Here is a 16310-nt window from a genome sequence, read left to right on the forward strand (position 1 = left end):
GTGCTTGCATTCCCATCAAACCCCTGAAGTCCTAGGACGCCTCCAATTACAGGGTCTTCCAGCCACTGGTCAGTTGTACGATTGTTCTTAAACTTTTTGCCATGGACCCCTTTGGCAATCGGATGAAGCCTATGGACCCTGCCTCAGAATAATATTTTTAAATGCAAAAAATAAAGTGCGTAAGTTTATAAAGGAAGCTAATTATATTAAAATACAGTTATCAATATATTTTTACCTCAACTGTGATACAGTAATTCTATGCCTTTTTTATTAGAACATTGTAAAACAAGATCTAGCAGCAGCTCTGATGAGCCGTTATTTTGAGGTAGTGATGTGTGTGAAGGATATTTTGAGATATCTGCAACAATTGGAATAAGGAGAGGTCTGTATTTTAACAGCTCCCCAGGGATTCAGATGTAGCTGGTCCAAGCAGCTCCCCTGGGGAAACATCTCAAAGAGGAAATGCCATACTGTTTGGGACTCTGCAAATTTCCAAGACATGCCCGTGACCTTGGAAAGGCTGAATCTGGCTACAGGGTTGGTTCATGTCTGTGTGGGCGCAACCTCGGAAGAGGTCCCCACGCATTCTTCTCTGGGGTCTCAAAAGTTTGTCCGGCGATATTTTAAGGGCCCCTCCTAGCACCTGGGCTGAGGCCCTGCTCAAATCTGGTTCTTCACTTGGAGGAAAGGATTTGCTAAACAAATCTGCCCTCCACCTAAGCAGGCAGCATGCGGGAGTGCCTTGCCACGTAAATGGTTTCTAAGGACAGTTTGCTCTGTAAATTAAGTGCTGTCATTTTCATTGAATGTTGACTTTCGCATATGAATTGTTGGCACACAGATGGGTGCTGCTAATTACGAATAGGTTCCCTACGTTCATCAAGTCAGCCCTGTAGAACGTGTGCACAGTAGCACGTTGATCAGCCACATGGGCGACAGAAGGTAATAAAATTGCCTTCTTTTCTGATCTGACTATAATTTAGACTGGCTTGCTCTGAGGTCTGAATCAATACAGCCTTGCTCTCTCTGTGTACATAGAGAGCTGTTCTTCATATGCAAAGGTTACTCTGCCAGTGTGGATTCCAGAAACCACTGTTGTTCCAGAAAAGGCGAGATGGAAAGAGTTTGTTCCCAGCCGTCCCTGCTCTTCTTGAACCAGGCTGTTCAGGGTTGAGGGCAGAGCCCCTGACTATGGCCTTCTTCATGGCCAACAATAATAATAGCAGCCCCTGATGCTGTTGACCTGGTGATCTATGAAAAATCTACGTGAGCTATTTCCAGTGTAACCATTATTATCCAGATAGATGTGGGCATGGAGGAAGGAAGGGGACAAACAACTTGTCTAAGATCAACCACACCTGTGAGCTGATGGCTGAAAGTGAGTCCAGTTCTCAAGGCAGAGCTTTCAACACTAGGCGTGACTCCCTGTCTCTGGAGGAAGCCCAGGTGTTTCTATATGATACAGGGGGAATGAGAGTCCGCCTCTGTAAGATCATCATGTTTGTCAGATCTGTGTTCCTTCCAGGTCTGAGGATCGCAGTTTGCTCTGTAGGATGTACTGGGTATGCTCTCCTCAAAACTAAACTGGAGACGTGAGAATTCACAAAGGTTACCTAGTATTTCACCAGCACCTAGATGGCAGGACCCCGCTGCCCGCTGAGACTTCTGCCTGTATTCCCCCTGCTTCTATCCTCAGGGCATCTTATTAGAATCCAGAACTGTCTTGATCAGTGGTGATGTCCAGAACACTTTCTCTGTCTAGCCTGTTATGGCTTGAGGTGAAAATATATCCACTACTTCCCGACCACCTACTGCATGCCAAGTGCTTTAAATATATTAAAGGTATTTTTATTCTCATTTCATAGATAAGAAAACTAAGACCTGGAAGGATAAATGTTTTGCCCAGAGCCACACAGCTAGGAAGTGGCAGAGTCACATTTCAAACGGTTTTTCTTTTTCTACTTTTCTGCATCCAGTTCAGCTTTGCATTCTAAGCAACTAACACATCACCTGTAGCTTAGGAAATATCTGTTGAATGTCAAATGAAGACATGAAGGACCCACAGTGAACTAGTCCGTGAAACAAAAGCTGAAGAAAATGCTACAGGGGAGGGGAACTCTTAATGAAACTCTCGTCAAATATTAAACTGAATTTTGAACTCAGAGAACTAGAGCTGAATCTCTGTATGTCAAATTATTTGAATGAGAAGCTAAATCAGGAGACCACAAAGGTCCACAAACTGACACAAGCCTGGTGATTCTTAACTGTGAACCCGAAGAGATTCTCAAGGCAATGCTTAGAGTCCGGTGGGCAGACCAGGTCTTCTTACCTGAACCAGGTCAGGAGTAGGTCTGGGGGAAGCTGGTCTGTCCCGTCTCCTCCATTGAGGCCACAAGGAAAGCAGAGGCTCTGGCTATTCTCACTTATTTTTTGAGAGAACAGAAGTTAAGGCTACTTTAGTTTATTTTATTGGTTTCCTTTTTTTTTAAAATTTTTATCAGGGTATAGTTGATTTACCATGTTGTGTTAGTTTCATTTGTACAGCAAAGTGAATCAGTTATACATATACATATATCCACTCTTTTTTTTTTTTAGGTTCTTTCCCCATATAGGCCATTACAGAATATTGAGTAGAGTTCCTTGTTCTATATAACAAGTTCTTATTAGTTATCTATTTCATATACAGTAGTGTGTGTATGTCAGTCCCAACCTCCCAATTTATCCCTCCCCTCCTTATCCCCTGGTAACCGTAAGTTTGTTTTCTACATCTGTGACTCTACTTCTGTTTGGTAAATAAGTTCATTTGTACCCTTTTTTTTAGATTCCACATATAAGCAACTTCATATGATATTTGTCTTTCTCCGTCTGACTTACTTCACTTAATATGACAGTCTCTAGGTCCAGCCATGTTGCTGCAGATGGCATTATTTTGTTCTTTTTTATGGCTGAGTAATATATACCACTGTATATATGTACCACATCTTCTTTATCCATTCCTCTGTACCAACTCGACTCTGCATTTGGTCCCATCAATCCCACATTTGTGTCCTCCAAGATCTTGCTGCAGCTCTTCTGCCCGGCATTCCCTGCCTTGCCCCCAAGCTCCCAATTAAAACTGCATTGGACAGTCATTAATTAGAGTCATTGCTTTCTGCTCGTTAAAGGGGAAAAAATGAGGGCTTCATCGAAAACTGCCTCTTTCTGTTTTCTTTTCACACTAAACTGTGAACTTGTTGTTCCCACTCAATGAGTTCATCAAAATGGGGCCATTAATTTACAACTGTGCACAAAAACGTTTCTGGGTTGTCTCCCCTTGGTGTCACCGGAAAGAAAAACAGCCCTTATTGCTTGGACAAGGGGGTCTCTCAAATGCAAATGGGATCTTTTCAGAAGGTCCTGCTGCCTCCAGCCCCTAGAATGCACTGTGACCTTTTCAGGTGGTCAAGTGGCCACTGGCCTCTTGGTATTTCTTGAATGTTCCACTCCACAACAGGGCCTTTGCACTTGCTCCTCCCTCTGCCTAGAAAGCTTTTCCCTTGATTTTTACAAAGCTCCTCCCTTATTTCATTCAGGCCTCTGCTTAAATGTCACCTCCTCAGAGAGGCCTTCCTGTGACAGCCCCACTCACTTAACCATCCCTGCATCACTGCTTTCTATACACACTTCCTGCTTTAATTTCCTTCATAGCACTTAGCACCACCTGACATATTATATATTTGTTTATTTTCTGTCCACCTCACCAAGACTGTAAACCCCATAAGAGCTCAGACTTTTTTTTAACATCATTGACTGTATCCCCAGTGCCTAGAACAATGTCTGGCACATAGTAGGATGCAATAAATATTTGATGAATGAATGAATGCATGAATGGTAAGTTTCCTCCTGGATCCAGAGTTCAGTCTTCCCTTGTCCATCCCTGTTTCTCCAGCTCTCCTTCTCCTTTAAAACAAATCTCCTCTCATTACTTTGTACTGGGCTATACATGGTCTTTCTTTTTTTCAAGGGGAGGAGTTTCAGTGAGGCAAGTTAAACTGCAGTTTATGATGCTGGGGAGTGCCTTCGCTTCCTTATCTTTGCTGTGTGACCTAGGGCAAGTGACGTGATCCCTCGGATCCCCAGGGATCTGTGAAAAGAGGGTGATCATACCTCCTACCCCAGGGTCGTGTGAGGTTTTGAAAACGTACTATAGTAAGTGGTCTTTGACCGAGGATGAAGAGCGGTGAAGGAATTGAAGGTGCTGTCACAGCATAGGTTTTGGCAGAAGGAGCCCACGTTGGAATGTGCAGCCCTTTGTCTCAGGGGGATCACACTGGCATGCAGGAAGACGGCTTAGAGGGAGCTACACTGATAGCTTGAGCCTGGCAGGTTAGAGCAGCGTTTCCCAAAGGGTTGCATGGGAGATGATTGTAGGTGATACTCAAAACACTTTCTATTTTTAATTGCTATGAATTTTTCACAGGTACTAGAAAAATATTGGTTTTCCTTTTATGGCACTGATATGAAGTTTCCTTTTAAAATGAATTTATTGTGTGAAAGAATTCGCCAATTTAAGGAAAAATATTAAGTACATAAACTGTACCTGCGGCACACAGGTATGTGAGAATTCATGATGCTGATTCCCAAATGGCTGACATTTGGAAAACCTGGTTATAAGCGGGTTCTCAAGTAGGTTCCTAGACCCAAACTCCAGACACCCAAACTCAGTGCAGCTAGTGACAAGTGGATTTGTTGTTTGGGGTTCATGACGCTGACAGGTGAAGCAGCAGATAGCACATACATAGAGTGGGATTTGAAATGGAGCTTGTGATTACAGAATCCCTGTGCCAATTCCATCTCCTATGGCCAGCCCTCATCAGAGACATCCTTTCGGCCTCTGATCCAGAGACTCGGCTGATAACAATGATGATGATGATAATGATGTGGTGATGATGATAGTGATAATGATGAAGATAGAAATGATGGTGATGATGATGAAGATGATAATGAAAGTGATGATGATGGTGGTCATGATGTGGAAAAGATGATGGTGATGATGATGGTGGTGATGATGATGATGGGATGATACAAAGTAAAAGAAATAGTGCTGAATACTTACTATATACACTTAGGATGTGCCAGACCCTATTCCAGGTGCTTTAAGTGATTTGTGATTGCTTCATTTCATATTATGAGTTAGGCACTATTATCATCTCCATTTTTCAAATGAAGAAACCAATGCTGGGTACTTTATACATGTTATCAGTTTAATCCACACAACAAATTCACAAAGGTCATAATCATCCCTGTATACAAAGAAGTAAACTCACCCAAGATCATGCAGCTAGTCAGTGGCAGGTTGGAGACTCAGACTCAGACAATCTGACTCCAGAGAGCTTGTCCCTAACCACTACACTACACTACACTGCTCCTCCAAGAACAGGACAATGAATGAGTCGTGTCTCTGCCTGTGAAGCTCAGTAGGGGAAGTAGATGTGTGGGCACTTAAAACACATCTGAGTTAAACAAGTAACATGTTAGACTTTATTAGTAGGTGCTGTGTGTACACAGGGGAATGGGAAGTTGATTCTGATCTGTGACATCCTGGAGGGCTCCAGGGAAGAAGTGGCATTTGATCACAGCCTTGAAGGTCGTCAGTAGTTGAGAGGATGAAGCGGGGTGGGGGGGGGCACTCTAAGATGAGAAAACAACAAGAGCAAAAGCAAAAGCAGGGAACCTGGAAGTGCAGGGTGAGCTGAACGATGCCCTGAGGAGATGGTTAGCCCAATTAAGGCCAAAGCCTTCCCAGGGTCTCGGGGAACTTGAGGGGTGATGCACTGCCCCAAAACATGGATCCTCTTCTCATCTCCACCCCATTTTGATTTTCTTATTTTGAGCTTTTTTTTTTTTTTTTTTTTTTTTGCTGTACACGGGCCTCTCACTGCTGTGGCCTCTCCCACCGCGGAGCACAGGCTCCGGACGCACAGGCTCAGCGGCCATGGCCCACGGGCCCAGCCTCTCCGCAGCATGTGGGATCTTCCCGGACCGGGGCACGAACCCGTGTCCCCTGCATCAGCAGGCGGACTCTCAACCACTGCACCACCAGGGAAGCCCTTATTTTGAGCTTTTTTATGAGTGCTTTCAAGAAAGACAGAGGGGAACTTCCCTGGTGGTCCAGTGGTTAAGACTTTGCCTTCCAATGCAGGGGGTGCAGGTTCAATTCCTGGTCGGGGAGCTAAAATCCCACATGCCTCCTGGCCAAAAAACTAAAACATAAAACAGAAGCAATATTGTAACAGATTAAGTGTACCCCAACCTGACCCTAGATGGAAGGTACAAGAAATTTAAACACCATCTCGGTGAGCTTATTATTCCGATAATACCAAATAGCACATGGCATAATTCAAAATTCAGAAATGACAGGAAAGTTGGGAGGGAACGTCACCCACAATCCCGCTAGGCACAGAAATCCCTGGTCAACATTTTGCTTTTTTTTTCTCCTGGTATTTACTCAGAGCATATTTTTTAATAACATAATCCTGATCACACTGTATGCAGTTTTGAATTTCACTTTTTTCCCCACTTACCATTTTAACACAAAGCTTTTCATCATTTATTGCCATTCTATGTAAACATTTTTAGTAACTGCATAAGTTTTATCACATACCAGAGTTTATTTAACCATGCTCTGATTTTCAAACATTTGTTTCTTTGTCAAATTTTGGACCCTGTAAATAAGGTTTGGGTGAAAATCCTTGTGCATGAAGATTTTGCTGCATTTTGGATTCTAACACTGGGACAGAGTCCCAGAAATGGAATTACTGAATCAAGGGAAAGGAGCATACGTGAACACCTTGGCTACATAATGACAAATGGCCCCATCATAGACTTGGAGTTGGCCACAGATGCAGCAGGATGTCTCTGAAAGAAGGACTCAGGTCCGTGTAGGACGATGAGCACAGACATTAGAGTCAGACAGACCTGGGTTGGAATCTTATCTCTGCCTTGTGACCTTGAGCCTCAGTTTCCTCATCTGTAAAACAGGATTTCTCAACCTGGGCATTATTGACATTTGGGCTAAATTCTTTCTTGTGGGGACTGATCTGTGCATTGTAGGATGTTTAAGAACATTTCTTCCCTCTACCCATTAGATGTAGTAACAGCCCCCCGGACATGGCACCAGAAATATCTCCAGATATTGCCAGACATCCCCTGGGAGGTAAAATCACCCTGGTTGCAGATCACTGCTCTAAAGCTAAAATAATATAAACATACCCTATAGAGCCTGTGAGGAATAGAAACAATGCACGTGAGGTGCTTTTTCACAGTGCCTGGTATAGGGTAGGCGCTCAATGAATGGCAGCTGGGACTCTTCATGTAGAGCCATGTTTCTCCACATTTTCCATCTGCAGGTCCCCTGGGGATCTTCCCTGCCCACCTGCCACTCAAAGAGAATTTCCTCCTCTGATTCTTTTTTGAGGTTCTTGCATATATTTTCCTGCTGTGGCAAATGGAGAGAAGGAGGGTCAGACTCTAGGTTAGGCTTGATGAGAGGCAGAGGGGTGTAGGGAAGCAAACCTTCCCCCCCACCCCGCCCCACTGCTATCTGTTTAACTCCTGCATCACTGTTCAGATATTAAGCTTAGTGGATTGTACTCTGGTTAGGTCGTCTTGATGAGGCCTTAGGACTCTGGCAACATAGAAGTTTCCTTTCCTCTGACAACTCCTATCAGAAATAGTGGACACTTGGAATCTTGCCTCAAGAAGGATTTTTAAGGCTGCATCTACACTTAGTGGATACGGGCTCTGTGATTGACTAAGCATGTCTGCCATGGGCATGGAAGAGAAAGGGGAATATTTGCCATTTCCACCCTCAGGTGAGACCTCATCTCCATAGTCTCACTCCCACAGAGGGGGTGAATGGTCCTCTTGTCAATCTTCTTTTGAAGAAGTGGCCCTTTTCCTCAGATAGGAAATGGGAACCTAGAAGGCAGGCCCTGGGCCTTCAGAGGAGAAACTCCTGCCTCTCACTGAGCCTCACTTTCTTGGGTTTGGATTTTAGGTAGAAAGTGTCATGTTAAAAAGTGCAGCTGGATGGCAGAGAACTGGTGGGCTCTGCAGGCTTGGTTTCAGCTGGGCAATGAAGGATTGGGAATGGGGGCTTTAAACTCCAGTAGGAGTTGATGTTTCAGTCATGAGTCTGAAGGCAGAATTCCTTCCTCTTCAAGGTTCTCTATCTTTTCTCCTAAGGCCTTCCTTCAACTGACTGGATGAGACCCACCCACATTATGGAGGGTAATCTGCTTTACTGAAAATCTACTGACTTAAATGTTGATCCCATGTAAAAAATAGCTTCACAGCAATATCTAGTCTAGTGTTTGACCAGCCAACTGGGCACCATAGCCTAGCCCAGTTGCCACATAAAATTCACCATCACAGGTATCTTAGAGGAGCGTCTCCCCAAGTGTGCAACACTCCCACTGTGCATGAGATGATTTCCAGCGGGACAGTGCCTTAAATAACATTGGTCATGGGAGTGACTCTTTTAAATTCTATTTTAATGCTAATTACTTTCAGAAGAAAGGCTCCACTTGATATGAGCCCCTAACAACGCTCTCACTCATTATTTATAAGAGTAGAAAGCAGGACCAGAATTCAGCTATAAATTGATTATGTTGTTTCCTTTTCATCAGGTTAACTTTCACAATGACCTTCTGTTGATGGCAGGTGATACTGATTTTCCGTTTATGGCAGTGACATAATGTTTCCTTTTTAGATATGTGTATTTTTAAAAACAAAGGGAGTCCATTGAAGATTAAGTAAATAATGGTACGGGTGGTGTTTGGATTCAGCTACACTCACGAAGGTCGCTTACAAGCAATCCAAGTTTGAGAAACACCATCTTAGCCAAGAAAAGTCGGGGCTTCAGGCCCAGCCAGCATCCCACAGGAGGATCTTCCCTCCATGGCCAATCTGGGAGCCTGCAGCTTTGGTTTGATTAAGGAGAAGGCTGGTTTCCTTCTGAGAAAGCGTGAGAAAGACCAGCGTGTTCTCAAGGTTTGCCAGCATTGAGAAAAGTAAAACATGCCCCTCAAGGAGCACAGTTAAGTGCGTGGATTCTGGAGCCAGACTGCCGGGGTCAAATCCTCCCTCTGCTGCTCATAGCTGTGCACCCCTGAGAAATTATTTAACCTCTTTGAGCCTCTGTTTCCTCATCTGTAAAATGGGTTTATAAAGGTACCTACTTTATAGGGTATTGTGAGAATCAAATGAATTAGTGCTATCGCATAACAAGTGTCATTTAGGACTGAGTCGCTGCCGTTGGGAACGACTGACAAAGAAAAAGACACAGTGCTCTAAATGCTGTACCCAAGAAAGTACAGTGTGATATGAGACACAGGGGAATGCGGGAGATTCCAGGATGGCTTCCTGGAGAAATTAATATATAAGCCGATACCTGGATAATCAGTAGGAGTTAGCCTGGAAAAGAGGAGAGAGAGAATGTTCTGGATGGATGGAATAGTGTATGCCCAGGCTTAAAGGCAAGTGACAGTTCTTGTGACTGCAGAGAAGGCAGTGCTGGTTACAGCAGAGGATGTGACAGAGGGTGTATCCCAAGGTGAGGGAGGCCGGAGGCAGACACATACAAAGGGCTTTCTGTGCCTTGTTAGAAACAAGGGGTCCCAGAAGGGCAGGACTGGAGTTATCTTAGCAGCCCTCTGTGCCTGAAACAGCACCCCAGACCTGGAAAGCCCTTGACAGTCGTGTGGTGAATGAACAAATGCTTTCCTCTCTGCTTGATGTGTGACCTGGAGGTCTCATGGGACCACTCCCATTGAATGAGGGAATCTCAGGATGCAAACCTCTGCCGAGATCTCCAGGCACATCTTCTCTGCAAGCTTTGGCTGCCTGAAGGATCTGAAATGTTACTTCTGTCCACAGGTGACCTGGTGTCCCGAGCAATGCATCACCTGCAGCCCCTCAACGCCAAGCACCATGGCAACGGCACCCCCCTGCACCACAAGCAGGGGGCCCTCTACTGGGAGCCCGAGGCCCTGTACACCCTTTGCTATTTCATGCACTGCCCGCAGATGGAATGGGAAAATCCCAACGTGGAGCCCTCCAAAGTCAACCTGCAGGTGGAAAGGTAAGACTTGTGTTGGCTTTGGATGGCCAAAGAGAGGGGCTCCCTTCTGGCCAACACCACCTTATGGTGAGTAGGTATTGCCTCCAGGGTGGTACAGGAGTGGGGGAGGAGAGGGATGCTGGGGGTCAGAACTGCCCAGTTTCCAGAAACTCACTGCAGGGGTCTAGATGACCTTGAGGGGTTATCAGAGACCTGGGTGGAATCTTTGAAATGGGTTTGCATAGGGCTGGCCCAGTTTGGGATAAAAGTGGCCTGGGTCAGAAGAGAGGGTCTGCAAATCTGGAGGGATGAGGCCTCTGCAGTGCAAGGGGGCTTCCTTGTGAAGGCAGCTTAGGGGGATCCCAGCTCCTTGGGTGGGAGATGTTTTATCTTCATTTCACCCTGTCTGCCCTGGGGATTCCAGGGGGAAACCATAACACTTGCTCAGCCAGAAGTGGGCCTCTCATGTGGGCAGAAGACAGCATAGCAGTTCCCATGAAGCAGAATCCTCATGGCAGAGAAGGAAGGGAGGGCTCCCTGGAAGAGGAAGCTCCCTCTGACCTGGCTTCTGCTGCTCCCCAGCGCCATCCGTCCACGTCCCCATGCCTCAGCCTCCGTATCTATAAACGAGTAGCTGCACTAATCGCTTTCCAGGTTGCCTTCTACCTGGAAAATCCCAAGATTTTCTGAGGATGGTTTCACCCTCTCAGAGGCAAGGAATCCAAACCACCATCAGGAAAGGAGGCTGCCTGGAGGTGTCCCCTCTTCCCCTGGGTACAGGTCCACAGAGGTGTGGACCTGTTCCTAAGGGAACATCTCCCCCCAGCATCTCACAAATCAGGCTCCTCCTCCTGTGTACACAGGCTTGTTCACTCTAACTACTGCAGTAGTGACGCTGTTTATCGAGTGGTTAAAGAACAGGCTCTGTGATCCAGACTTCTGGGTTCAAATCCAGGCTCTTCCAATTACAAGCCAGGGTGTCTTGGAAAAGTGCCTTTAACCTCCCCGTGCCTCAGTTTCTTCGTCTGCAAAATAGAGGTCCTAAGAATAAATCCTTCATAAGGCTGTTTGAAGATTGAATGCATTGAACAGTGCCCAGCACGTAGTAAGTGCTCAATAAATGTTCCCTTTTATTATTGTTGTTGGAGATCTTATCCGCAAATAGCCGAACAACTCCCAATTTGGGCTCAATGCACTTTTCTCTGTTAAATGGTTCCAAGTGGTTTTAAAACACTCACTGGATGCTCTGTTTCTGCCAGGATGGGTCGGGCTTAATTGGGCTCCTAAACCATGTCTCTTGGCTTTCAGTTTAGAGTAGAGGATGGAGGATGAGCGAGACAGAAGTTGACTCTTTTTTTTTTTTAATCCCAAGTTAGCATCAATATTTCAATCCAGTCTGGAATTAACTTAATCAGAGGATTACTCATGTCTCCCGCCATCCAGGCCAAATCAGTGGGTGCCGTGTGCATATTTTCACGTGCCAAATATGCCCAAAGTGGAGAGGTGGCAACGTGCCCGTGGTCCCTGGGCAGAAAACAGCCTCAGTCAGACACACCAAGACGTTGCTTTCTATGAGTATGAATCGTGATGGCTGGGAGGATGGAAACTATTGGCCTTGGCCTTTGGGGTACCTAGTTCTTCAGCCCCCATCCCTACCCCAGCAGCCTGTAGAATAGGGCAGTTTCTCTGACTCGCCTACCCCGCCACTCTTCAATTCCCGCCTCTATGCACATGACACCCCCTCCATCTCCAGCCAGACGTCACCACCTCTGAGCTCCAGAACGTGATCCAGCTCAGCCTTCCAGTTTCCACTGTCAAGTCTCACACTCTCAGGCTGGTTCTTCTCAGGGCACCTTATTCTCTTCTGCCCAACACAGCAAATGTGTGTGTGTGTGTGTGTGTGTTTATTGCCTGTGAGCTTCATGAGGGCACAGAACACATCTGTTTTTGTTGTCACGCCACACCTAATGCCAAGCTCAACATCTGGTATATATCACAAAGTCAGTAAATATTTGTAGGATGAAAGAAGGGACAAATCCGTTGATCCAACTGCCTATGGAACATTTCCATCAGGAGTGCCCACAACCACCTCAAAACTAAAGCCAACATCTTTCCCCCCAAACCGACTGTTCCTCCTTTCCCCCCCACCCCCAGTCTCTAAGAATGGCATCACCATCAACCCGGTCACCTCGGTCAGAAAACTGGGACTCACTCCACACTCCTTCCTCTCCTTCCCTCCTTCCTACAGCCAGCTGGTCAGTAGGTCTCACCGATGCAACTTCTGTGCCGTCTCCCATTCCTCTAATCCTTCCTCCCCAGATGGCTGCCTCACTGCATGGTTCAGTCCCTCGTTTCCTCTTACTGCTATTACTGCATTTGATTTCTAAGCAGTCTCCCTGGACGGGAGGCTTAATATTCTCTGACCAGCTCCATCCTCATGGCCACCAGACTGAAACTTCTAAAATATGCATCTCATCGTGTGACATACCCCCTGCCCCCAACTCAACACAGTTGCATGGCTCCTGTTATATTTTCTGTTATGTAGTTTCCATCTTCCCTTCCGGAATCTATTTCAGGATTCAGAGTGTAGTTGAAGTGGCTGTAAGTCTAGGGAGAGCATCTAAGGATTCCAAACTTTCTGGGACAAGTTTTAAAGAGGCATGAGCTGCAAGGGGGAGCCGAGTAAAGAGAACATGTCCTAGAATTTGTCAGAGTCAATTATCTTGGTCTTTCCATTCCTCCTTGGCTGAATTTTCAGGGGACGACACAAAACAGAAAACACTTGTCATTTTTTGAGTTCTGTTCACTTTGGTCCTCTGGAAAGAGTATGGATTTGGGAGTCAGATCGACCTTTGGGTTTGGATCCCAGCTCTGCTTCTTCTAGTTCTGGGACCTTGAATGAGTCATTTCACCCCTACTGAAACTCTTCTCCTCAACTGTGAAATGAGAACAAAACCAGCCTCTTGGGACTGGTGTAAGCAATTAATTAGATACTGTAGCTAAGACATCCAGTGCCATGCCTGGCACAAGGGGAGCTCCCCTCACCCCCACCAAAAAGGAGCTGATATAATACATCTTCTTTTTATTTTTTGGCTCTCAAATGTTATTATCGTTGTCCCTGAAGGAGCCTGTGTATGATTCCTTCCAGACGAAAAGCTGTTTCTTCCCGTTCCACGATAGGCTAGGCGTTGATATTTATTAGCGTCTGAAAACACATAGGTAAGGGCTTCAGAGGAGAGAGGACTCTTGTTTCCAGACAAGTGTTTACAGCAGCTTCATACGAAAACTTACAAACAAGACGTTTCCAGTGGGAGGTAGGATTCTAATTTGGAGCTGGGTTTTTTTCTCTTTTTCTGTCTTCTTTTTCCCTCCAAATCAAAAACATTTCCTTGACTCTCTATCTCTGTCTGGCAAAGTCAAGTAAGGCCATGGTGTTTATATGGTTTTCCATAAACTCTTCAAGAACAGGAGCTGAATATTATGTGCTTTTTGTCCACGCCGAGCAGAAGGCCTGGAACATATTTGTTGACTGAAATACGGATTGTGTTGTGCCTCAAACCATCTCTGCTTGTCAGAAGAGCCTTTCTTGGCTGGAGTACTTGGAACTAGGCCTCCGTATACCATTTGACTCTTTCATGTGGGCATAGCTTTCCAGTTGCTACATTGGTTTTGGATAGCTTCATTTTTCATTGTGGGGTTTTGAAGAAGCTCAGTACCAGTATAAAATTTCTGTAGTTTAAGTTGTTCCAGGACTTTGGCTACTATTTTTTGAGCTTCTGAAATCTTTCAGTCCCTCAGATACTTTATTTAGGGGAAAAAAAAAAAAACTCAGATAAATCTTATATGATTATGATTAGGCTATATTCATTTTACAAATAGTAGTGATAAATGTAAACACCTCAGTTTTGAGGATGGGGGTCATGTGAAGCTACTACTATTTTTTAATAGAATCATCTTAAATCTATGACAAAATTTCCCTGCCCCAAATCATTACTGGAAAGACTAGTGATTCCTAGATGTGTTTGGCCATGAATGATTTCAGTAATTTGTCATCATAAAATTAAAAGGAGTAGGATAAATAGGAGTGTTTTGTTGCCCGCAGTAACTGATCGTGCCCGAGAGGAACAGAGATCAGCTTCACCTAGAAGACTAGACAATTAGGTAGTTTTACTCTCCCCGAGTCTCATGGGAAACAAACCAGAATTTACATCTAGGCAGTGGCAGCTTTCGCCCCTTTTGTAACAGAGCTGTGTAAACAGATGTGGCAGACATCTGTTTCCCTGTGTCTACCAGGGAAATCTCAACCACAAACATGAGTATCCAATCACCAACTATTTGAGGAAAATGAATGGGAGAAACAGAACAGTCTTAACAAATGGAAGAATTTACACTTGAGGAAATAGAGTTAATAAAGAAAACATACCAGATATTATAAGTTAATGGTACCCAAATACATCTTCTAAGAAACCCTCCCAAAAGATCACCCCAGCACATCAATATGTGACAGGTGATATCCAAATTTTAACACACTCCAACAGACATACCCAGGGTTATGCAAAATTTCCAGCCTTCTAATTATAACCCTTCCCCTTTCTTTCCCATCAAGGAATGTATATCACAACACAAGTGAGCAGAGGTATCCTTGATACAAGCAGCACTACTAGTAAGAATGCTTAGTTGCAAGAGTTGAACCTGCTGAGCAGAAAGAAAACCTCTGGGAGGCCCAGTGTAGGAAGAGGGTTAATAAATCCTTGTCACTCCTGCATGAGAACCTGACATTGGGTTAATTTTCTAGCTCTGTTTCCCTGGAAACATGATAAGAATTACAATATCAACTGTGTTACTAAGCAACATTGCTTATGGTCAGAATGACCCTAGGTTGGTACATTAGATCTGGCCTTGTAGTACTATAGATACTTGGTATAAATACCAAGTATCTATAGTACTTGGTATAGTACTTCCAGAGCTTTGGGCTTCCTTGAATTCACTGATCCTTATAACTGGCAATGTCCCTTGCAGGGACCTTGAAAGCTACTTCTGTGGAGTTGTTACAAGAGATATTGGGGTTCATAAAGCAGGGCAGTTCTCACAACCACCTAACTGGATCTTATCTCCTTGCACCTGAGTGTCACTGGGGCAGAAGGTAGCTCTGAGACGGCTGGGTGAATCGTTATAAAGACTCCCAGTAAAAGGAACGTCTGATGTTGTCATGAGGGACAAGTGTGGCCTATGATGGTCCCACGAGTCTAAATGTTTAGTAGAGCTTAAGAAGACTTCTGGAGGGCATTGAAGCTGGAGAAGCAGGATTTGAGCCCACACAACCTGGAGCAGTGCCCAAGTTGCACCCCAGGATTGCTCAGAGCCATAGACAGTGGACTTTATACCACTGAGGCTGAACTTTGGCCACTCCCAGCAGGACCTCTGTCACCATTACCCCTGAAAACTGAATGTCTCTGCTACCACTCTTGTCATGTTCTATCTTGTCATGTTCCATCTATGTCACACCACTTGCTTCTAAATCAGTGGAGCCTGGGTCACATCCCTGCACCCTAGTAGCAGGGGTGTCTGGAAAGGTGAATTTCTACCTTGTTGAACTATGGAAGAATAATATGGGAAATTCTCCAAACGGTAAGGTCATCAGTGGTTCCAAGCACCCAAAAAAGTTGACAAAGGTTCACTACACTCTTCGACTTTACTCTTTTTTAAAATCAATAACACACAAGTGAATCATTTGCACAGTTCAGTACTTCTGACCATTATTAGCCACACAGCTCACAACTGATTGGCTTACACACCACAGTGAATACTCCCCAACATAAAGACTGCTTCGGCTGACACCCTAGGAACCTCAACAGCAAGAAGGAGGAGACAGGAGGACTGTTTTTTCCTGACATCTTAAGCAGCAGAGGAAGAATGCTACTTTCTCACCTTCTGGAGGGCAGTGATCACATCTGGCACAAAAGTCCCCTAAAATGTCCAGCCAGTGCTAGTGGGTCCTGGAGAAATTCATAGTCAATGTATGAATGGGGACAACCCAGAGTGGGAGAACCATATATTAGACCTGTTTTCTGCAGGGCTACTTGTGGGCTTTTGTGGGCTGGCCTGGAATTCCAACCATTATATAAATGGTTCTAATGAAAAACAAAATGCATGTTGAATTCTAAATAATTAACTTAAGAAACAAAGTTTTAAAACATCTATTTGTGAA

The 16310-nt window shown here is 44.8% G+C and overlaps 1 protein-coding gene across 2 annotated transcripts in view; it reads left to right on the forward strand.

Moving 5' to 3' along the window:
- ABTB3 (ankyrin repeat and BTB domain containing 3) overlaps window positions 1-16310 on the forward strand; it is a gene marked incomplete at both ends in the record, with an annotated part of 305658 nt that overhangs the window by 189228 nt on the left and 100120 nt on the right. For both annotated transcript variants that reach the window (XM_082666738.1, XM_082666739.1), the window contains one exon: window positions 9919-10123. In XM_082666738.1, coding sequence (XP_082522864.1) covers window positions 9919-10123 — 205 coding nt within the window. The remainder of the gene's footprint in view (window positions 1-9918; window positions 10124-16310) is intronic.

The sequence above is a fragment of the Grampus griseus genome, assembly GCF_964374135.1.
Source record: "Grampus griseus genome assembly, chromosome: 11".
Classification (NCBI taxonomy): domain Eukaryota; kingdom Metazoa; phylum Chordata; class Mammalia; order Artiodactyla; family Delphinidae; genus Grampus; species Grampus griseus.